At 38.0% G+C, this 25,577-nt stretch overlaps 1 protein-coding gene across 1 annotated transcript; it reads left to right on the top strand.

Moving 5' to 3' along the window:
* The first annotated feature begins 436 nt into the window (after positions 1-436).
* LOC124612965 (deoxynucleotidyltransferase terminal-interacting protein 2) lies at positions 437-25,082 on the top strand. The gene is made up of 5 exons (XM_047141494.1): positions 437-639; positions 5,578-5,851; positions 8,190-8,403; positions 18,895-19,059; positions 24,753-25,082. The coding sequence occupies exons 1-5, from the start codon at positions 528-530 to the stop codon at positions 24,966-24,968; spliced, it is 981 nt and encodes a 326-aa protein (XP_046997450.1). The 5' UTR covers positions 437-527; the 3' UTR covers positions 24,969-25,082.
* The last annotated feature ends 495 nt before the right edge of the window (positions 25,083-25,577 follow it).

The following is a 25,577-nucleotide window of genomic DNA, read 5'->3' as shown; positions in this document are numbered from 1 at the left end:
CACACGCAACGATCTGTCTGCGCAGATGTGATGTGCGCAGACATTTGCGCAGACAGATCGTTGCGTGTGGACGGGCCTTTAATGTCGGAATTTCAGTTTCGTAATTTTGCAACTTTTTGGCTATATGTAGTGAAGTAACTTACTTCTTAAATTCTAAACTACTACCAAAATTGGTTTTACTGATGGAGATTAGTTCTTTCTGTCTTTTACCTTGCGTAATGATGGGCTACTTGTGGTCGTTTGTTTGGAGGATTACTTTTGCTATTACTGAGTCCAGTCAATAATTTATTCTTTACGCGATTTCATTGAGTGGATGAACATAATTTGCAAGTGGCATTTATAATATGTTTGTTTTCATTTTTAATGTTCAGACTTTCAAGATATTTTTCAATGATCATTTTCCAAGCTAGCATCTTTGCTTTGTGCACCACGAAATTTTGTTTGCACGAGGAACTCTGATATACGTTTGTTTACAATCTCCCGTGCGTGTTTTGAGTTAGCGTGGTGTCGCAGTATATCTTACAAGAATGAATTTTGAGCAGTTGATAGAAAGTGAACTAGCAAATTTGAACAATAAATTATCATCCAAGAAAAGGCTTTATGATATTGGCGTGTATGAAGATGTACGGGGAGCGAAAGGTGAGCTGACGCGAAAATACAGCTGTTTTGGTGTGTGAGGGAAGAAAATGCTGATTTGTAGAACACAATAAATCAGCGTGATGCCGTGACACAGTCAGGAGATTTAATATAGTTCCGCGAGAACTACATGATACACATTTGTCGTTTTCAATTATAATGACAATCTATCGTGAAGCAACAGGTGTTCTTTTATGTAATTTTGTTTAGGCCTAGTTTATCTATTGATCTTAGAACGTATTTTACTTTTATATGAAGCATTTCATGTTGCCAGTTTTACACAGACTCAACAAATTACATAGAAATTTGCCACTGATTAAAAAAAAAAAAGTTTCTAGTAATGGTGTTAACAGATAATTAGAGAAACAGAGAGAAAACAACTTTTTTTAGTTATGCATTGTGATGATAAATTCTAATAGCCTACATTAACTTATGCAGCAGTCGTGCTTATGTAAGGGAAGTCTACACATATTTATTTATGCAACACTACAGATAATACTAATATAGTTACACAAACTGAAAACTAATTTTTTTTTTATCATACTGCAGAAAACATTTATACATTAATATACGGTCAAAATTCGTGAAAATCATATTAGTACCAGTATACAGAATCGGGAACACATTTTTCACTTAGTCTGTATGACTTTTTCTGTATTGTGAGAACAACATCTTGTCTTCCTTTTTTTCTTATTCCAGAAATTTTGTTTCCGCATGCTAAAGGAAGTATTTTATTCAATTTCCAACTTTGAAGTTACACTTGCCCTATGAATTTGCCTGCAAGTGGGCCGTACAGCTTCACCTTAAACCAGCATCCAGAGATAAAATGGTCCTTCAGTTTTCTTTTGAGGATGTTCAGTTTATTTATGGTCTCTGTGCTGGATGGCAGTATGTCATGTAATTAGCCTCCCACATTCTTAGGGTCTGTCATTTTTAATCTTTTGCTACAGATACAGTAATTTTCTTTAGTGTTGTGTCATTGACATAAATATCTCTGTTTAGAGGCACTGAACAATTTACCATTGAAAGAAGTACCATCCAATATATTTACAGATTTCTTATAATTACCATTTCTGATTCATTAAATTTGTTTTTGCAAGATTCCTGTGGTATTAGTTTTGTTGTGCATCTGATGACTTTCTTTTGGAGTTTTCCAATTCTCTGATTGTGTGCATCTGTCTCTGCTCCCTGTATTGATGTATGGTACGATCTACCGCTTTCTACTTATTTTCATTCCGTTTTATTTGCTGATGATACATCAGTCCTAATTGAAAATGAGGTCCCTGAAAGAATTTCAGAAAGAGTAAAAAATACTCTGGAAAAACTTGAATCTTGGTTCCATCAAAATAGACTAAAATTAAATTAATGGGGGTTAAAACCAAAATGAATCATTGTTAAGCTAAATCATTGGAACAGAGTTAAATTAAGGTAACTTGCAATGATCAGTAAATTGCAGAAGCAAACCATGTAAGTTCTCAGGCCTAAGTTGTGATAAAAATCGAAATAGGAAGGAAGGCCCCTACACATTGAGTACTTGGCAATAAACTCAATAGCTTAGCATTTGCAATGTATTTTTTAGCAAGTGCCACTAACATAGATGCCAGAAAGATATTGATCACTACTGCCTTGAGTCAGTTTTCCTTTATGGTACAATCTTATGGGGAAGCTTAACAAATGTCATGTCACCAGACTCTTAGTATTATAAAAGAAAATAATTATGAACATGTGTTAAATTTTACTTACACCAGTGGTGGTGCTGTGTGCTGATATTGCCAGTGACTGTTGAATCATGGAAATTATGTGATCTTCATATTAGTGCAAATGTTTTGTTATGAAATGTTTGCTTTATGAGGATACTTAATTTACTGAATGGACAAGGCTACATACAAGAACCTTTCAACAATAGAATTGGAACAGCATTAATTATTTACTCCATGGCCAGTCGTTGCCAGTATCACCACACTATTACACTGCTGCAGTAGGCTAAGTAAAGTATTACCAAAAAGCCTATCTATTCTCCCTTTACATATATGAGGTGTTGTTATTCTCATATAAAACTCAGCATAGAGTAAACTCTTTCCGTTTCGACCGCAATTACAGTGTTCGCACAGAGAAAATTTTAAACTTCCAGCACAAACAGTGTAAAACTCTTATGCCCAAACACCAGTGTGTATGGGGTTTAAATTTTACAATAAAATAAAAGGCAGTGATATATTTAACATGGGGTATGGTTCACAGACAAGATTACCTTCTACTTTCCAGGTGGAAAAGTAGTATTATTCTATTGATGAATTCATTGAGAACAGTTTCACAGGGTAATTATACATTTTATCTTTGTATTCTGGGAAGTGCAGTGTCTCAGAAATGTGTATAAAATAATGTAAACTATTGTATTTCTTCATGGAGGTGTGTTCCATGTGTGCAACTAAATGAAAACCAGTTTGTTTTTTGCCATACTCATTTCGCTTCTTTTATTTATGAAATATATTCAGTGTTGTATCGTATATGTTCCTTTTTAGACATATAATGCATGTATCGTGTAGTATCATGAATGCATCATCATACCATTTGGCAAAACACATGACCAAAATCATTATGCAACACTATGAAATGAAGAACAGCAGGGGGGGGGGGGGGGGAAACCTCATAACACAAATAAAATTGTTACACATTCCACAAACAGCTTTGGTCATCTTTACCTGCAGACAGTATTAATGAAATAACCAAAACCCACTCATAAAAGGATGGGCTTCAAACGGGATCCCCAGTATCAGGAACACTGGCAAACATATTCATCAACCACATAGAAAACACAATCTTTGATTCAGTCATCACAAAGAAAGGCTACAAAATTGTTTACTGGTACAGATATGTGGATGACCTAATCTGTATGGTAGATGAACCAACAGAGAAAGTAGACAAGCATCATACAGATGTAAACAATATACTTAAAACATTCAATTCACCATGGAAAAAGAAACACAAAATCAAATACATTTCTTGCATATAAAGATAAAGAGAGACAACAACAAGTACGCTTTTGACTTGACTTCTTTGGAAAGCTAACAGCTACAGATGCAATTATACGTTCATCATTCAACCACCCGCAAAATCAAAAATGTTCACAGACTAAATAATATCAAACTAAAAAAAGAAAACGGTGAAAAAGATTTACAAACAAAACTCATAGCCACAAACAATGGTTACAACACCCATGTAGTACAAAATCTCAACTAAACAATCAAAATGAAAACAAGCAGAGAACGGGTGCACCATAGAACCTCACAGACACTGCAGCACACATGGAACATGAAACAGTAATAATCATGACATGACTAACAGAAATAAATGATACACTTCAATATACAAACACAAATCAGCATACACATTAGCAAGCATATTAAAGAAATGGAATTACATGTTCCTTACAGAACAAGAAACTCTCCAGCCACATTTACAAACAACAACAGACAAACCAAGTAAATACCAAGGAGTAGGTATACACCAGTTAGAATGTCAGGAATGGAATCAGTATATCCAGAGAAGACAGACAGGAATTTCAAAAATAGGTATAAAGAACACATAAGGAGCTGGAAGCATGAAAATAGCCAGTCTACCTTTACTGAACACCTAATAAAAAATTGGACTGGGACCATCCAACATGCAACAAGACATAAAAAGTATTAGATTGAATGATTGCAACAAAAATCTCCTGACATTACAGAAAAACTTTAATATACAAAGAGCCCTTGCAATGAAAAAGAAAGTCCAAATCCTTATCAGCCATAACTCTCTCTCTCTCTCTCTCTCTCTCTCTCTCTCTCTCTCTCTCTGTCACACACACACACACACACACACACACACACACACCCCTTACCTCACTCACTCTGCAAACATATTCATAGTGTTTTAATAAACGTGGGTGGAAAAGTGTCATAGCTGGAGCATGTGGGGACCGATTGAACACATTTTCAGGACTGCACATATGGACTAACAGCATTAGAAATTTTAAGTAACACCAAGTGATAATTTAACCTTATAAAATTTTTGCTATGGAAGTTGTTTGTAATCTGAAAAATGAGAAAAGCATGAAGAACTGTAACATTGTAGCATATTGTAACTCTACATAATACATTTATTATATTATAAATAGAAACACGTAATGCAGGACACTGAAGTTGCTTCATAAGTAAAAGAAGCGAAACGCATATGGCAAAAAACAGGCAGCCTTTCACTTAGTTGCAAAGACGAAACATACTGGCATAAATTCTGAAGCAACTAAGGAGCAACAGAAAAGGGGAAAAAAGTGACAATATTGTATCTCTTTTAAAAAGTTTATTATTTTAGATCTTGTCATGCCTTTTATACATGAATCGGGTGACTGAGAATTGTGCGTTAAGAGGTAAATAAACCACATTTCACAGATAAATGTATTAAGATATAGTTGTACTTATTTTAGAACAGATCTTATCAATGTGGTTCCGATGTCAGAGATTTGTTCGCCTCCATTTCCAGAAACCTATTGCAGTCCTCTTCTACCTTATCTCTATCCCCAATGAAATCGTTCAAACTGTTATTTTTTTCTGTACACATTGTTTCCTGCCTGTTGAGATGTAAATTATTTTCTCTAAAATATTCTTAGTCCTAATACTTAGGCATATAGTCAATGAAAGCAACTTCTTGCCAGTCAGGGCATCTTTGTACCACTTAAGATTTTTGTTTCAAATGACTGATGTTCTGTATTCAGACACTAAGAGTAACAGAGATAATAAAACTATGGTTACTTTTTGGACAAAATAGTGCCAGTATGTGGAACATCAACCATTTGAAACAAAAATGTAAGTACTACAGAGATAACTTGACTGCTGAAAAGTACCCTGATTGTGTATCTAAATGTGGATATGGTGGTAAAATTATCATATTTTCTTTTTGTAAGCATAGGTGCAACAGTACAAGAGGATCGTTGTGGCAAATGGGAAGAAAGTTACACATTTGGAGAATGTGTTGGGAGTGGTGGTGGCGATGACGATGATGACGACGACGATGACGACGACGATGAGGATGAGAGTGAGGGCAACGATGATGATGGTGATAGGAAATCGGATATTGGTGAAGTAGCTGGATGTTCCCAAAATGATGCTAAGCGAAATTTAATTGACACTGATCTCCAAGAATTATTGAATATAGATGCAAATACTTCAGAAGTAAGAAAGAAGTAAGTCAGAAGAAGTAAAATTTGGTCTTTCTTTCTTCTTCTTCTTTTTCCCCTACTCTCCTCTCTTCAGTCTTGAACTTAACGATAACAAATAATAATCACCACATCACACTTAGAAGAGTGTAAAAAACATGATTTTACAGTTTGGAAATGCAGTTTGTTTTTCTTGGAGCAATTCTTGTTTTTTTTTTTCACATGTTGTGCTCAATATGTTGTCCTCCCTTATAACTAAACTTTTGATGTCTGCTTAGGGCTCTCTCTCATACACAGATGTTTTCTTTCCTGATTTAATTAAAATGTAATGCGCTCATGATGTATAAACCACACCTGTAATAAAGTAATTTCTGTCATATCCACTGATAAGTATATTTATAAAACACTGTGTTCTCGTACCTACAGCCGTACTTTACAAACTACTGTCAAGTGCATGTTATGAACCACATTTTATGATTTCTTTCCATTTCATTTGTGTAAAGAGTGTGGGAATGAAGTGTCTGTGTGTGTGGTGCCCACATGAGCAGTATATAGGAGGCTGTAGTATATTTCTAGATTTCACCTTTATACTGCTTCTGAAGTTTTGTTCTAGGCGCGTCAGTCTGGAACCGCGCGACCGCAGGTTCGAATCCTGCCTCGGGCATGGATGTGTGTGATGTCCTTAGGTTAGTTAGGTTTAAGTAGTTCTAAGTTCTAGGGGACTGATGGCCTCAGCTGCTAAGTCCCATAGTGCTCAGAGCCATTTTTTTATTTTGAAATTTGTAAATATGATTTTGTTGGATAATTGATACCTATCCTTAGGCACCTACCAGTTCAGTATTTCTAAGATGCTCTTCTCCACGTCAAATGTTTGCTGTCCCTCGTTATATATGCTTGGTATCCTCTTTTAGTCCTATTTGCTGTGGGTTCCAAACACTCTTCCAGGATGAGTCGCTTGAGCATTTTGTAAGCAGTCTTTTTTGTAGAATGTAATTTTCCTTTACCTAACCAGTGAACTGAAGTCTACCACCTACTTTGCTGCAGTTGGGTCTGTATTATCATTCCATTTCATACCCCCAAAAATGGTTGCAAGTAATTTGTTTGTGTTTACTGAGTACAATAATGACTCATTTATATTTTGGCCTTAGTGCTAAGACATGTTTCTGCATTTTTTGAAGTTCAAAATTTTACGTATCTGAACATATAAAGCAAGTTGGCAGTCTTTGCACCACCGTGAAAGCTTTTCGAAATCTGGCTGGATATTGATGCAGTTTTTTAGATCGTACTTCATTATAAATGTATGCAAAAAAGTCTGATACTGCTATTAGTATTGTCTGCTGGATCATAAACATATGAACACCATGAGTCCCAACATATTTCCCATGGGCATACCTAAAGTTACTTCTACATCTTTCAATGACTCTCCACGCAAGGTAACTTCCTGTTTTCTCCCTACCAGTAAATCCCAAATCCAGTCACAAATTTCATTCGATATCTCTTATAGTAGTATGTTCTTTAATAAGCGTTTGTGTGGTACTGGGTCAAGTGCTTTCAGAAGTCAAGAAATACTGCATACATGTGATTACTTTAATCCATGGTTTTCACATTGCTGGTTGACTTGGAGATAGTACATTGGGTTTGAGTTAAGATATATGACTATTAAGATTCCACATGCAACATATGAATATCAGTGAAATTAAATGATCATTTTGTGGCCCACATCTCGTGCCCTTAATGTGGAATGGTTTGACGTATGCTTCTTACCAAAAACTATACACTTATTTTTGTTCTAGGTGTCTACTGTATATTATGATTAAGAGAGCGGGCAACTCTGCTACAAATTCCTGTATATCATCTGGCAGTGAGTCTGCAGGGCCACTGGCATTTGAGATATTCATTTTTTTTATATTACAGGTGTTTCTCAGCACCACTGACATTGATATCTATAGCACTCATTTTTTTGTGTTGTGCGACTTAATCTGGGGTAGTACTCCAGGATCTTCCTTTGTTTTTAGAACATTGGTATTGCAAGTTCAGCATTTCTGATATTGCTTTGCTACTCTCAGTTCTGACACACGTGTCATCCTTGAGTGCCTGGACACTCACTTTGACAACACTGAAAATCTAAATATATTACAAGAACTTCTCTGTACTTTGTGTGGTCTTTAGATAAGAGACTGCTACAGTAATTGTTGAACACTCCATGTACTGCACTTTTCGCTTCCATATGTGTTTCATTTGACATCTTTCTATCTATAAATGTGTACTTTTCTTACATCTGTTGTGCAGTGTCTTTGCAAAGATTGTATTTTGATGCTTCATTTGCAGAAAATTATGCTGATGAGTTATTTTTTTCTAATTTCAGAGCAGCTCTTCTGATCGAAGAGATACCAGGGCTCGAAGATATGCCATCTTACATTGATATGAATCTGAAAAGAGGTACAGGAGTTGATGAATCATGTAGGAAATTAACATCAGTTGATAAACTGTTACAAAAAAGTGTTATACAACCTGGATTTGAAAAGCAGCATGCTATACCACATGAAACCAGTGAGAAACGATTGAGACTAGAAAGAAAGGTACTTACTGGAAGGTCTGCTACACTTCCATTTTGTTTACTTGAAATAGAGTTACTGAACTGCCAACAATTCATAGATATATACATTTTATTTGTAAGATATGTTTCAGTAATAGTACTTCGTGCTCCTATATTTTCTTTCCTTGTAGGTTTTAACTTGGTATTACACAAATAAATAAAAATGGAAGTACATGGATGTTTGCATGAGACAAAACTACAAAACTGCGGTGGAATATACATTGTAATGAATAGATGTATTGTTACTATGCTGTTTAGTGATGTTGACTGCTCAGGTTTTGATCAGTGTATACTGTATGCTTTTTCTGTCATATGACAAATAGGGGAGGAGGGTAATACAGTCTTTAAACAAAAGTTTGTTGTAATATCATCTCTTAGAGATGAAGTAAATTCTTGTCACGCAGGCTACAATTTCTCTTATTTTAATTTGTTGTAGTTTATATATTCCAAAGCACTGTAATATTCTATTCATTTTGATTTTCTGCTCTGTACAAATTGCACTGGCAGAGAGAGATTTTGTATATCCTGTGTGCCAAAGATCAACACTGAGCAGAGCAAATTTGAAATGTATTCATGGGACTCCCAAAACTTCATTTCATTGTATGTTAGTTCTGTACAGTCTTTGACATAAAATGTGGCTGCCAGTCAGCCATGGTAGAGATGTTGTTCACTTAAGATGCGAGTAAAACTTGCTGCCCTCTCAGAATTCTAAGTCTGGCCATCTATATGATCTGGCAACATGGTAGGGTGCAGCAGTTACCGGAGAAAGTGTTATCTCCCACTCAGGTTGTTGTAGTGCTGAATCTGCTCATTGTCTACTGGTAAACATAGCACAATGTAGATGAAGTCGCAAGTTTGAGTCCACTGCTTCCTTTATTTTCCAAACCACATTTAAAGTGTGTGCTAAAAGTATCAGTTTGATGGAACCCTTTTCCAACTCACCAGTTATGGCAAAACCTCCCAGAAACATTTCCACAAAGAACTCGTGGCCACGGCAAGATCAGAACAGTTCATTCTCGAAATTTTCTGCAGCATGCTGTGGCTAACAGTTGACTGACACCAGCTTGTGATTGTGATGGAGTGCATGTCAAACATGTTTCTGCTCTCATTTGGCAAACATAAACTGATCATTATTGTAGTTCAACGTTCTGCATGAAGTAGCTTTGATACACCAAGTGAACAAAGTGCAGTGCCAGAACGTGCGTACATGTGCATACATCTGTTTACATTCTCTGTAAGCTTCCGTGCAGTGGAAGGCAGAGAATTTCTTGTATGGTTACTAGTCATTCCCTTTGCTCTTTCACTAGCTAATGAAACAAGAGTAAAAAGGCTATGTATGTATGCAATTGGGGATATTCAGCCACCAGATAATAGTTAAAGCCCATGGTGAAACCTTCAGCTATCATTTAGTTTGCACAATTAGCAACCAGTTTGGGTCAGTGACCATTATCAAGCTTTGCTGCCATAAATGGCAGGGAAATTAAAACATAATTTGAACAAAAGTAGTTTGCTTTTTTAAGCCAACCATAGTACATAAAAATGTTTCACAATAATAACTCTCCAATAACTTTGTGCAGAAGCAAGTCCAAGTTGACAGCTAGTGATGTCAGTTCTTTATGAAAATTTACTCTTGTTCAAATTAGGGTTTACCTTTCCTGCCATTTATACCAGCTAAGCTCAGTAATTGTCATTGACCAAAACTACAGTCCGATCCATGAACGATGTTGGTTCGCACAGGTCGGGACTAGGATGGTGATAGCATTGTTGCTGGTTCCAAGTGATGGTTGCAGTATGCACATATATATGCTTTGTGCTTGATGAAAGCGCGTATCCCACAAATTATGTGTCTTGTTTACCTAGGTAGCACTTGTCACTTATCTTCATTATTAGCCATGACAACGTGCAACAAATGGAATAAAAATTCACTAGATAATGTGCTACAGTCGAGTATAATGCTCGCATTGCATACAACGTTCATAGCAGAGTGCTCAGAACACTACTGAATGCTTATTGGTTGTCGGAGAACGCATGACACAGGTGCGCAGAACAAGCCTGAACTTGACAACCATCGTTCTTGACTCCAGCTGTAGTAACGAATTGTGCAAAATAAATGACAGCTGAAGGTTTCACCATAAATTTTAACAAAGAGAGAGAGAGAGAGAGAGAGAGAGAGAGAGAGAGAGAGAGACCGTATGCCTCTGTACAAGCCCAAATTCTCTTACCTTGCCTTTGATGTTCTTATGTGAAATCTATGTTACTGAATTTTGTCAGTAGTTCTTTGTGAAAAAACACCATATTCCCTCCATTTGAATTTACAAAGCACTTCCGTAAGATTCACATGTAGATCAAACCTGCTAGTAGCAAATCTAGCAGCACACCTCTGAATTGCTTCTACAACTTTTTTTAATCTGACAGGGTGGGGATCCCAAATACTAGCATTACAGGAGAATGAATTGCACTAGTTTTCTGTACCCAGTCTCTTTTGTAGAACATCTACTCTTCCCTAGAATTCTCCTAATTCATCTTCCCTATTATTGACCTAGTGAGGTGGCGCAGTGGTTAGCACACTGGACTTGCATTCAGAAGGACATCAGTTCAGACTCGCTTCCGGCCATCCTGATTTGGGTTTTCTATGATTTCCCTAAATTGCTCCAGGCAAATGCCGGGATGGTTCCTTTGAAAGGGTATGAGCGACTTCTTTCCCTGTCCTTCCCTAATCTGATGATCTCACTGTTTGTTCGCCTTCCCCAGATCAACCAACCTATTACTGACTTCCCTATTACTGCTTGTTCCATCTCATATAACTTTGCAACATTAAGCAAAGATATTTACTCAGTGTAACTACATCAAGCAGCACAACCTCCAGTACTGTATTTGGACATTACAGGATTGTTTTTTCCTACTCACTTACATTTTTCTGCATTTAAAGCAAGTTGCTGTTCATCATGACAAATAGAAAGTATGTCTTAAGCAATCCTGTGTTCTCCTGCACTTAGTCAATGACGAAATTTTCCCGTTCACTACAATGTCATCAGTCAGTCAAATGTTGCTGCTCACCCTGTCTGTCCAATCATTTACGTACATGAAAGCAAAAGCTGTCCTATCACACTTTTTTTTTGTTTCTGATGAACACTCATTGGGGAGAACAATGTTCTCTTACTTAAGAATTCTTTGAGCCACTCACATACTTAGAAACATTCCTTATGCTCGCACCTTTAAAAATTTGCAGTCACACACTGTGTCAGTCACTATCTGGAAACCTAGATATGTCTACATGTACATATATACTCTGGTAGCCACCAAGTGGTGTGTGGCAGAGGGCACTATTCACACCCCAAGGCGTATTTCCCCCCCGTCTGTTCCACTCGCGGATCGCGCGAGGAAAAAATGACTCTCTGTATGCCTCAGTATGAGCTGTAATTTCCCTTACCTTTGGAAGGTGATCATTGCGCTGTTTGAAAGTTTGTGGTAATAATATAAGTTCTACATCCTTGACAAAGATCGGATTTTGGAATTCAGTGAGCAGCTCCTTCCATTTAGTGCGTGTTTATCTGCAAGTGTGTCCCACCTCAAACTTTCTATGAGATTTTTAACACTCTCACGATTGCTAAATGTACCAGTCACGAATTTTGCCGCTCTTATTTGGACCTTCTCAATCTCTTGAATCAGACCCAACCAGTAAGGGTTCCATACAGATGAACAGTACTCTAAGACTGGACAAACTAAAATATTGTAAGCAATTTCCTTGATCGTTCCATTTGAGATCATTTTGAATAGTCACAACCTGATATTTGACGGATGTTACTGCTTCCAAAGACTGGGCATTTATTATGTACTCGTACATTAATGGGGATTTTCGCTTTGTTACACGCAGTAGGTTACACTTACTAATATTGAGAGATAACTGCCAGTCATTACACCATGCATTTATTTTTTGCAAATCCTCATTGATTTGTTCACAACTTTCATGGGATACTACTTTCCTGTTGACTACAGCATCATCGGCAAACAGTCTTATGCCGCCGTCAGTACCATCAATCATATCGTTTACGTAAATCATAAAAAGCAGCGGACCTATTACGCTACCCTGGGGCACACCTGATGTTACGCGTGTTTCTGTTGAAGCCTCCTCATTCAGGATGACATACTGCCCTCTCTCTGTTAGAAAACTTCCTATCCATCTTCATATGTCATCGAATAGACCATAAGCACGCACTTTTTGGAGCAAGCGACAGTGCGGAACTGAGTTGAACACCTTTCGAAAGTCGAGGAATATGGCATCAACTTGGGAGCTGGTGTCTAGAGCCTGTTGTATATCATGCACAAAGATGAGCTTCTCAGAGTCTAGAAAGGTCAATATGCCTGAACACAAAGAAAGGTCAATATGCCTGAACACAAACTATGTTCCATGATTCTACAAAAAATCGATGTCAGTGAAATTGGCCAGTAATTATGTGCATCCGATTTTCTACCCTTTTTATAGATTGCCATGAACTGGGCCTTCTTCTAGTCCCGTGGAACTTTCCTCTGTTCCAATGATTTCTGATAGATGATGGATAAGAATGGTGCTATATGTGTAGCATAGTCAACATAAAATCTTACAGGGATACCTTCTGGGCCAGATGCCTTCCTGGCGTCTAAGGATTTTAACTGTTTTATAATCCCTGATACATTAAACACTATGTCAGCCATCCTTGCGTTTGTTCGATAATTGACAAGGGGAATGGTGGTGCAGTCCTCTACTGTAAATGAGTTTTTGAAAGCTAGGTTTAGAATTTCGGCCTTCTGTTTATCATCATCTGTTACATTGCCCATACTGTCAGCAAGAGAAAGTATTGAATTATTTGTAGCATTTATAGAGTTTACGGACCAAAATTTTTTGAGGTTATTTTTAGAATCTGCAGATAAAATATTGCTTTCAAATTAGTTAAAAGAATCTCTCGACATTTTGACAGCTGTTTTCATTTCGCATCATTTTTGTTTGTCAGCGGGGCAGTGACTATGTTTAAAATGACTGTGAAAAATTATCTGCTTTCTCAGCAACTTCCTAATACGTTTGTTGAACCAAGGTGTATCATCTTGCCCAGAAATGAGGGATTTGCTACTGACAAACCTTCCCACCCCTGCTAAAGTGGTATTCTGTCACCTACACACCCAACACAGCATCCTGGTCCTTATCTATACCACTCCCAACCCCCTTGCCACATGGGTCATATTTCTGTGGAAGACACAGGTGCAAGACCTGTCAGATTCATCCATCGAGCACAACCTACTCCAGTACTGTCACAAAGGTATCCTATTCTATCAGAGACAAGGTTATGCATGAAAGCAGCTTTGCTGCAATTGCTGCACAATATTTTATGTTGTACACCAACCAGCTGTCCTTCAGAATGAGTGGCTGCCACCATATTATGGCCAAGAACAAAATTGACCACCCACTGGGACATGCTACTGTGACTACATCTTGCTCACGTTCAGTGGCTGCTTCCCAGCTGTGCTATCTGGATCCTTCGCCCCAGCATCGGGTTTTCTGAACTATGTAGCTGGAAGTTAAACTTGCAACACATTCGTTGCTCCCATAATGCTCTTGGTTTCAGTCTACAGTAACCCACTCTCACTACACCCTTTACACAACAGTTTCCTCTTCCTCTGTTCAGTCACTTTCTACCAATTCATGCTTCCACATCATCTTTGTTGTGCACCTCACCTTACCCTCCCCCGTACCAGTGTTTTGCATGCCTAGTCTGTACACCTGCCATACCTCGCACTGCATTCCTGTCCTACATTTATACACGTCTGCTGCCTCTCACTCCAAGCCACTAGGAATAAGTGTGCCATTGCAGACAAATTGCCTCGTCCCATAAAAGAGCAGTAATTGTACCCAATTGTGACTTTAGTATGAAAACAAAATGCACGGAGTATCTGGAAAACAGCTGAAATAATCAGATAAATTAACAAGATAACCACAACAACAATAGAAACAAATTTGTGGTACATCATATATCACCAAAATAACAATCCATAGTAAGGGTGAGGTGTACGTAACCTGTGATCGCTGACTGTCTCCTGAGTAACTATTTGAACAGTTCACTAAATTTAGTAGTGTGTCATGTTGTATTATCAAATTTGTTGACTTCAAAGACTCACTATCAGGCTGCCACCTTTCACCATAACATAGACTTAGGGCTGCACTAAAAATCAGCCTGGTCACAATCTTCATTCAAATTTTTAGTAAATTATGTTGAAGCTGTGAAGTGAAAATTTAATCAAAAATGGCTCTGAGCACTATGGGACTTAACATCTATGGTCATCAGTCCCCTAGAACTTAGAACTACTTAAACCTAACTAACCTAAGGACAGCACACAACACCCAGCCATCACGAGGCAGAGAAAATCCCTGACCCCGCCGGGAATCGAACCCGGGAACCCGGGCGTGGGAAGCGAGAACGCTACCGCACGACCACGAGATGCGGGCAAAATTTAATCAAACCACAAATATCATGTGAGGAAATATTTCTTTTTTAAGGTCTTTCTGTTTACGAGGTTGTACTCCAAAAAAACCGGAAAAACATTGCCGTGGGTGGAGTTTGTGTAGTACTCATTTTGGCCACTAGGCATATATAGCGCAACTTATTGCCAGTTCAGTGCTGCCTGTGTTCTCAACCTGGCTTGTTCTGTTCATTTGCAGTGATTGTTTTTGCTAGTGCTGTTTTGTTCTTGTTCCGTTTTTTATGACGGCAAATTTAAGTGAACAAAGTGCAGCAGTGAAATTTTGTTTGCTACTCAGTAAAACTGCATCGGAAACTGTTGTCATGTTAAAAACAGCTTACCAAGATGACACTATGGGAAAAACTCAAGTGTACGAGTGGTTTGCTCGATTTGAAAAATGGCGACATGTCAATTGGTGACAAACCTTGTTCTGGACTTGCATCAACTGCCCAATAATTTAGAAGAGTTTGTTGCCCCCCAGCTCAGACTGTCAATCAAACCTTTTATTTGGAAGTTTTACGAAGACTGTGCAACAGTGTTCATAAAAAAAGGACGTGATTTGTGACAGACAGGAGACTGGTTCTTTTGCCATGGCAATGCACCTGCATGTGAAACTATCTTCCAATTAGTCAACATACTTGCTATAAGGGGAAGTACATTGTCTTGCAATACCCCTGTTCCAATAGGAGAGAAGGAAAGTTGCTACTCATCATATAACGGAGATGCTGAGCCGCGATCAGCACAATAAAAAGATTCACACAATCATAGCTTTCGGAAGTTAAGGCCTTTGTCAGCAGTAGACACACACACACACACACACACACACACACACACACACAGCGCAAATTGCACACACACACACACACACACACACACACACACACACACACACACACACTCTCTCACGCAAGCGCAACTTGCACACACATCTGCAGTCTCAGAGAGCTGAAACTACACTGCGAGCTGCAGCACCAGTGTATGATGGGAGTGGCGACTGGGTGGGGGTAAGGAGGCGGCTAGGGCGGGGAGGAGGAGGGATAGTGTGGTGGGAGTGGCAGACAGTGAAGTACTTGCAGTTTAGACTGAGCGTAGGAGAGAAGGTGCAGAGGGAGGGAGGGGGCAAGTAGTGCAAAGGAGAGAAATAAAAATAAAAATAAAAGAAATTAAAAGACTGGGTGTGGCAGTGAAATGACGGCTGTGTAGTGCTGTAATGGGAACAGGGAGGGGGGCTGGATGGGTGAGGACAGTGACTAACCCCTGTTCTGTGTTTCAGCTGACCATATTTTATTAAAAGTGGATAGCAAATGAAGACCCTTCTTTACTAACAATAAGGGCTCAGTCAAACAGCCCAACACCAGCAGAATGTGTTGTTGTCTGCCATGACCATACAGAGTGCGGACAGGGTATAGTGATCCAGTCATTGAATGGTGCTCATTGGGAGTGAGTCACTTGCTGTCTAGTAACCATGAGTAATAATTCTAATGATGATGACAACATATTGACTTTTAAGTGAACTGTGCAAGAGAACTTAAGTGGAGGTTGAAGAATGTTTCTTCAATTATTTTCATATTTCTCATGAATATAATGTGTAATAAATTTTTTTAATGCGAGAAGACTATGCGCACAAATTGACCGAGGTTTAGAAAGTATTGCTCATGCAAAACTCAGTGTTCTCTTATCTTGCATGACATCATGTGAACCAAGGATGAAGGGCAATAGACAGCTTCCACTATCCTAGATTTTCGAAAGCATTTGACACTGCACCAATGCAGACTGTTAATAAAGGTCCGAGCATACACATTAAGTTCTCAGCTATGAGAGTGACTTCATAAGTAGTAGAATCCAGTAAGCCATATTGGACAGTGAGCGTTCATCAGAGACACTGGTATCATTACGAGTATTCCAGGGAAGTGTGATAGGATTGCATTTGTTCTCTATTTACATAAATGATCTGACTGCAACTTTTTGCTGATGATTGGAAAATTATTGTCTTTGAGTGACTGTAGAAGGTACTGGAAGGCTTAGACAGAATTTCTAGTTGGTGTGATGAGTGCCAGCTTGCTCTAAATGTAGAAAAATGTAAGTTAATGTAGATGACTAGGAAGTCCAATTCTGTAATGTTTAAACACAGTATTAGTGTTTTGCTGCTTGACACAGTTGTGTCAGTTAAATATCTGTGTGTAACATTGCAAAGCGATATGAAATGGCATGAGCATGTAGCAACAGTAGTAGGGAAGGTGAGTGGTTGACTTTGTTTTATTGGGAGAATTTTGGAAAAGATTAGCTCATCTATAAAGGAGATTGTGTGAAATGCTGGTATGATCCATCCTTGAGTACTTCTCAAGTGTTTGGGATTCCCACCAGGGAGACATCGGATCAATTTAGAGGCATGCTGCTAGATTTGTTACTGGTAGGTTTGATAAACATGTGAATGTTATGAGGATCCTGCATGGACTTGAAAGGGAATCCCCAGAAGGAAGATGAAGTCCTTTTTGTGAAACACTCTTAAAGGAATTAACAGAATTGGCATTTGAAGCTGACAGCAGAGCAATTGTACTGCTGCCAACATATATATCATGTAAGACTGAGAAGACAAGTTAAGAAAAATTAGGGCCTGTATTAGACATGTAGACAGTTGCCCTTCCCTAGCTCCATTTGTGAGAAGAACATGAAAGGAAATGACTAGGTACTCTCCACCATTTCACCATATAGTGGCTTACGGAGTATGTATGTGGGTATAAGACAATTTGAAACACTACTCAGGCTCATTGACTGAAAGTTTTGACTAACTCCAGTCGTGTGAAAGAATGGGAGAATTGGAAACTAGAGACTTGTATCGTGTTTCTGACCTTTGAGAGGTATGGAATGAGAGCTTGTTGTTAAGGATTGCCAGCAGGAAGTGTATTAACCTGAGGGGTAGTATTTTACAGCAGAGGCCTCCAAGAACCAGTAGCACTATTACAGTTGTTACGATTACGCCTTCAGGATGTGTTAGTGTTATTGTTTCATACATGTTTGGGGCAAATTTAATTTATTCCATCTCTCTTCTGTTCATCACAAGTCTTGCTTTGTATTCTGTAGTTTGTAATGGTTATTGTAAGTTAAATAAGTAAGATTAAAACTATCTATTACAGATGTTTAAGAACCCATGAATGTATGTTGAATGTAAATACATAAAACTGCAACCAGTCACTATTTTGAAGTAGTTACTTATCATTCCATGAACCAGTTTTTGAAACCTTTCAGGTTCATCTTCAGATAATGTACACAAAGTTACATAGCTATTTGAAGCATAGTGCTGGGTGCTGGCTGTGTGGCAAGAAAATGGAAAATGCTTTAATGCATGAGTATTGTTTATCTGCCAATTTGGCTCCAAAATTTAGTTTTGTTCTTTTTGTGACAGTATGGGCAGCTTTTGTTGTTAATATCCATTTGTCTGCTTCCATTGTGATGACCAGTTGGTACCACATCACTCACTTCTACAGAATATGTGTCATATCACATTGTGACAACAGTGATAGTGAGTGACGTGGTACCAACTGGCCTTCACAATAAGCAGACAGACGGATATCAACAACAAAAGCCTTCCATACTGTCGCAAAAAGCACAAAGCTAAATTTTGGATCCAAATCAGCAGATAACAGTACTCATGCATCAAAGTATGTTCCATTTTTTTGTCACAGAGCCAGCACCCAGCTTCCTACACACCATCTGAAGATGAGCTTGAAAAGTTTCAAAAACTGCTTCATGTAATGAATAAATAACTAATTCAAAAAAGTGACTAGTTGCAGTTTTATGTATTCACTTTAAATATGTAAGTTTGGAAGTTACTTCTTCTTGTGCTGTTGATGGAAAACCATTTGACTCTTGGGTGACTTAATTTGTTGAGCAATTACAGCTCATGGTTTTCAGTCAATTCAGTTTATGTACTGAAAATTACAAGCCTCCTAATGAAAATTCTGCTTTAATGTATGTTCCATTTCAGAAACAAAGAGAGCGCACAAAGGGTGCTAAATGGTTTAATATGCCAGCACCTGAGCTCACAGATGAAGCAAAGAATGACCTGATGGTTCTTCAGATGAGGGCTGCTCTTGATCCAAAACATTTCTACAAGAAGAATGACCTTAAAGTGCTGCCAAAATATTTCCAGGTAAGTTAAGCAACGCAAAAAACAAGTGACATTTTTAAACTTCTTTTAACAAATAGTCATGGAAGTATTTTCACCTAGTTAACCGCAAAAGGTGTGGCAAGTGCACAGATTTGAGGACTGCTTTTGCCTTTCCTGTTTATTTCAAGGCAAGGTGCCCCCAATCTCTCTCTCTCTCTCTCTCTCTGTGTGTGTGTGTGTGTGTGTGTGTGTGTGTGTGTAAAACAAAATCTTCCTATATCCTATTTAAATCAGTTTTATAAACAATTGACTTTTATGACTTTGAATGTTTTATTAACATCCGTCCAAAAGACAGCATCAGTTTTTCAGTAATTTTCTTTTTCTCCACATTTTTAATCCTTCTTATGCCCACAAAATTATGATACTTTATTAACATTTTTATATCCACATATATCTGATGAAAGCAGATGGTAGTTAGCTTGATCCAACTACTTGAACATTATCTGTGCTTCCTGTCCAGCCAGAGCAAGTTGATGGCATCAAGTGAAATGGTGCCAAATCTGTGGATCCAGTAAATCCACTCTGCAACCATCATTCGCTGTTGATGTTATATCGCGTGATAACTGAGATGAACCATGGACCTTGATGTTGGTGGAGAGGCTTGCGTGCCTCACCGATACAGATAGCCGTACCGTAGGTGCAACCACGACGGAGGGGTATCTGTTGAGAGGCCAGACAAACGTGTGACTCCTGAAGAGGAGCAGCAGCCTTTTCAGTAGTTGCAAGGGCAACAGTCTGGCTGATTGACTAATCTGGCCTTGTAACACTAACCAAAACGACCTTTCTGTACTGGTACTGCGAATGGCTGAGAGCAAGGGGAAACTACAGACGTAATTTTTCCTGAGGGTATGGAGCTGTACTGTATGGTTAAATGATGATGGCGTCCTCTTGGGTAAAATATTCCGGAGGTAAAATAGCCCCCCATTCGGATCTCTGGGCGGGGACTACTCAGGAGGACGTTGTTATCAGGAGAAAGAAAACTGGCGTTATATGGATCGGAGTGTGGAATGTCAGATCACTTAATTGGGCAGGTAGGTTAGAAAATTTAAAAAGGGAAATGGATGGGTTAAAGTTAGATATAGTGGAAATTAGTGAAGTTTGGTGGCAGGAGGAACAAGACTTCTGGTCAGGTGAATACATGGTTATAAATACAAAATCAAAATGGGGTAATGCAGGAGCAGGTTTAATAATGAATAGGAAAATAGGAATGCGGGTATGTTACTACAAACAGCATAGTGAATGCATTATTGTGGCCAAGATAGACACGAAGCCCACGCCTACTAGCTCCGCAGATGATGAAGAGATTGATGAAATGTATGATGAGATAAAAGAAATTATTCAGACAGTGAAGGGAGATGAAAATTTAATAGTCATGGGCGACTGGAATTCGATAGTAGGAAAAGGAAGAGAAGGGAACGTAGTAGGTGAATATTGAATGGGGGTAAGAAATGAAAGAGGAAGCCGCCTTGAAGAATTTTGCACAGAGCATAACTTAATTATAGCTAACACTTGGTTCAAGAATCCTAAAAGAAGGTTGTATACATGAAAGAGGCGTGGAGATACTCAAAGGTTTCAGATAGCATATATAATGGTAAGACAGAGATTTAGGAACCAGGTTTTAAATTGTAAGACATTTCCAGAGGCAGATGTGGACTCTGACCATAATCTATTGGTTATGAACTGTAGATTAAAACTGAAGAAACTGCAAAACGGTGGGAATTTAAGGAGAAGGGATCTGGATAAACTGACAGAACCAGAGGTTGTAGAGAGTTTCAGGGAGAACGTTACGGAATGATTGACAGGAATGGGGGAAAGAAATACAATAGAAGAAGAATGGGTAGCTTTGAGGGATGAAATAGTGAAGGCAGCAGAGAATCAAGCAGGTGAAAAGACGAGGGCTAATAGAAATCCTTGGGTAACACAAGATATATTGAATTTAATTGATGAAAGGAGAAAATATGAAAATGCAGTAAATGAAACAGGCAAAAATGAATACAAACATCTCAAAAATGAGATCGACAGGAAGTGCAAAATGGCTAAGCAGGGATGGCTAGAGGACAAATGTAAGGATGTAGTGGCTTATCTCACTAGGGGTAGGATAGATACTGCCTACAAGAAAATTAAAGAGACCTTTGGAGATAAGAGAAGCACATGTATGAACATCAAGAGCTCAGATGGAAACCCAGTTCTAAGCAAAGAAGGGAAAGCAGAAAGGTGGAAGGAGTATATAGAGGGTCTATACAAGGGCGATGCACTTGAGGACAATATTATGGAAATGGAAGAGGATGTAGATGAAGATGAAATGGGAGATACGATACTGCGTGAAGAGTTTGACAGAGCACTGAAGGACCTGAGTCGAAACAAGGCCCCCGGAGTAGACAACATTCCATTGGAACTACTGACGGCCTTGGGAGAGCCAGTCCTGACAAAACTCTACCATCTGGTGAGCAAGATGTATGAAACAAGCGAAATACCCTCAGACTTAAAGAAGAATATAATAATTCCAATCCCAAAGAAAGCAGGTGTTGACAGATGTGAAAATTACCGAACTATCAGTTTAATAAGCCACAGCTGCAAAGTACTAACACGAATTCTTTACAGACGAATGGAAAAACTAGTAGAAGCCGACCTCGGGGAAGATCAGTTTGGATTCCGTAGAAATACTGGAACACGTGAGGCAATACTGACCTTATGACTTATCTTAGAAGAAAGATTAAGGAAAGGCAAACCTACGTTTCTAGCATTTGTAGACTTAGAGAAAGCTTTTGACAATGTTGACTGGAATACTCTCTTTCAAATTCTAAAGGTGGCAGGGGTAAAATACAGGGAGCGAAAGGCTATTTACAACTTGTACAGAAACCAGATGGCAGTTATAAGAGTTGAGGGACATGAAAGGGAAGCAGTGGTTGGGAAGGGAGTAAGACAGGGTTGTAGCCTATCCCCAATGTTATGCTATCTGTATATTAAGCAAGCAGTAAATGAAACAAGCAGAAATTCGTAGTAGGAATTATAAGCCATGGAGAGGAAATAAAAACTTTGAGGTTCGCCAATGACATTCTAATTCTGTCAGAGACAGCAAAGGATCTCTAAGAGTAGCTGAACGGAATAGACAGTATCTTGAAAGGAGGATATAAGTTGAACATAAACAAAAGCAAAATGAGGATAGTGGAATACAGTTGAATTAAATCGGGTGATGCTGCGGGAATTAGATTAGGAAATGAGACGCTTATAGTAGTAAAAGAAATTTTGCTATTTGGGGAGCAAAATAACTCATGATGGTCGAAGTAGAGAGGATTATAAAATGTAGACTGGCAATGGCAAGGAAAGCATTTCTGAAGAAGAGAAATTTGTTAATATCGAGTATAGATTTAAGTGTTGAAGTCGTTTCTGAAAGTATTTGTATGGAGTGTGGCCATGTATGGAAGTGAAACGTGGACAATAAATAGTTTGGACAAGAAGAGAATAGAAGCTTTCAAAATGTGGTGCTACAGAAGAATGCTGAAGATTAGATGTGTAGATCACATAACTAATGAGGAGGTACTGAATAGAATTAGGGAGAAGAGAAATTTGTGGCACACCTCGACTAGAAGAAGGGATTGGTTGGTAGGACATGTTCTGAGGCAACGTAGAGGGAGACCAAGAGATGAATGCACTAAGCAGATTCAGAAGGATGTTGCTTGCAGTAGGTACTGGGAGATGAATAAGCTTGCAGAGGATAGAGTAGCATGGAGAGCTGCATCAAACCAATCTCTGGACTGAAGACCACAACAACAACAACAACTGCGATGCCTTATACGCCAATGCTCCTTTAACTCCTCATCTCCAGTAGAACTCTCCAAGCCAGGCATACTGTATTTTTATTGCACTCATGCAAGAGTACTTTGTCAGGAATCCACTCTTTGTGTTGTTGGCTGTTTTGCTGTGCTTTTTTGCACCTTGCTGTTTTGTACATGGATGTTGTGTACAGAGCCGCCTGTCAAAACAGCCCACTACAAAGGTGTTCCCACATTTTTACTTTTTCTCAATAGTGCGGTTATCTCTTACACTAGTCTAATTTTTCCTACTCCTCGTCTTTTTATCATTTGTATTTGCCTTAAGCTTTTTAGGTGTAGGATAGTATACATATTAATGCCTCGAATATTGGTGAGCTTGCATGCCCTTGACTTCTTTTGCTATTAGTAATGACTTGATTTTGATATGCCATGAAAATTGCAGGGTTTTGTGTGTAACGTTAATATTGTATCTTCCTTTTCACATTTTTGTGTTTCTTTTTGGTGTTGAGATTTAGTTTCTTTCTGACGGTGTCCTGTCTTCTTTCTGTATTAGTTTCAAGGTTAGTATTTACCTTTTGTGAAACTGAGGTCAGGAACCATGGCATCGTGATTGCATAGCAGTTGTTGTTGGTAATTTTTAATGATAGAAGCAAGGTAATATAGACAGTGTTTGAACTAATTGTAAGTTGTATAGTGTACATGGTAAAATAATCTATCTTTCGTTTTATTTTGTTCATACCGACTGGACCTGCTGGCTGTTACTGGAAAGTATATGCTTGTCTAGTGGAAGATGATTGTCTAAGACTTGTAATATACTTTTAACGTCTTCCAGTTTATTTTGACTGCCACGTTTCCATACTGCGTAGTTTCTTTCGTAAAGTATAGACTTGTCTTTTGAGTGCAGATATTTTGGAGGTTACATATTTTGCAGTCAAGTTCTTTTGTTGTCTCCTTTTTATCATTCTATTTATTATTGTAACCAGTATTGTTAAAACTTCAGATTACTTTTTCATCAGTAAATATAATTATTTAGTGAGAATATGAGATTCATTTCGTAATGTCAACTACATCTCTCTCCATTCTAGAGATTCTAAACTGAATTTAAAAAAATAGCCATATGTGTAATGTAATGTTCATTAAGGTAAGGCTAGAAAGTTTAAGCTTCTACATAGGTTTACTGATAGCCACTCTTCCTGTGCTCTGTCCTGAAATGGAACATCTTTTGACAAAAGATTCTAATTTGCTTGCTGTTTTCATTCATTTGTGATGGAAGATGAAACATTAAAAATATTTACCCCTCAGTATTTTAACAAGTGTGACATCTGTCTGTCTGCATGAAAGTTGGGCATACCTTTTCACATTTTACTTTCTGTTTAAAATTTATATTCAGAATTGTTCACATGAACCACTTTATGGTGAGCAGTTTATTCCTCTTCCTGTACTGTATCCAGTTCCGAAGGTTATTTGTTTGTAGAGATACAGAGTGGAGCGAAATTCACATCTGTAACTTTTACTCAAGAGGTGCTGTAGATATCTAATATTCCCCACAAAGAAAATTTTTTCACCTCCCTCTTGGGTTTGCACATGACCAAAGATCCAGTTTCTGTAATGTAATAAGGCTGAGAGTAGCCATAGAAATTACTGTGTTGTGTTGTGTGTATGTGCATCTGTGTTTTGCATACTGTGCAATGCCCCCTTACACCAGCCCATACAAGTAACATTATTTTACTAAAGGCACAGTGTTGGCAGTATCTTCTGTTAGGTAACTATGCCATTTCTGATTTCCCAATGAAACATTATAGTGCTTAAGATAAAGATACCTCATTTCTTTTTAATGTATAGTATTTAGTACCAATACAGATGCAGAATTTAAATACCAAATATGTCTGTATTTATTTTTAGGTTGGAAAAGTTGTGGATGCACCTGAAGATTTTTACAGTAGCAGGATACCAAAGAAACAGAGAAAGAAGACAATTGTTGATGAGCTTTTGGCAGATGCAGAGTTCAAGAAATACAATAAGAGACGCTACTTAGAAATTATTGCAGAAAAGAAGAGAACACATCATAAAGCACATAAGCATGCACAACGATTAAAAAGGAAGGGGAAGAAAAAGTAGATATGTACTTGTTTGTATATCTGATGATCCCATGTAATTGCGTGTATATATAGATACAGGAATAAGCATTTTAGCATGTATTTATGTTATAATAAATTACATGTGATTTTGCAATCTTTTGACTTTGAAAACATAACATAATTTGGTTTGTTACAATGGTAAGTTACAGATGTTAATTCAAAAGAAAGAAGAGAAGTACCTTCAGAATATTTTTACAATTGTAAAAGTATGTTAACTGAAATGGAAATTACAGAAATGCATCAATGTTAAGCTCATAGTGTGTGATCATTAATAGTATTGTTTGATGCTGTCATCTGTGAAAGAGAAGGAAGTTACAGGAGACATTGAATGGAGGGAAAGAGGACAAAAGCAGCACACTATCATGGGCAAAAACAGCATTCGTCACCAAAAAAAAAAAAAATCAACTGGTCTTAAACATAGGTTTCAGTCTGAAAAAGAAATATCTTTGAACGTAGATCTGGAGCATAGCATTATATGTTAGTCAGTCTTGCACTGTGGAGAAAACTGGAAAAGAAGAGGTTTGAAGTATTTTAGATGTAATGTTACAAAAAGTTTATGAAGATCAAGTGGATTGTTTTTGCAGAATCA

The sequence above is a fragment of the Schistocerca americana genome, chromosome 4, assembly GCF_021461395.2.
Source record: "Schistocerca americana isolate TAMUIC-IGC-003095 chromosome 4, iqSchAmer2.1, whole genome shotgun sequence".
In the NCBI taxonomy this organism is placed as follows: Eukaryota; Metazoa; Arthropoda; class Insecta; order Orthoptera; family Acrididae; genus Schistocerca; species Schistocerca americana.
This window is presented reverse-complemented; position numbering and strand designations above follow the sequence as displayed.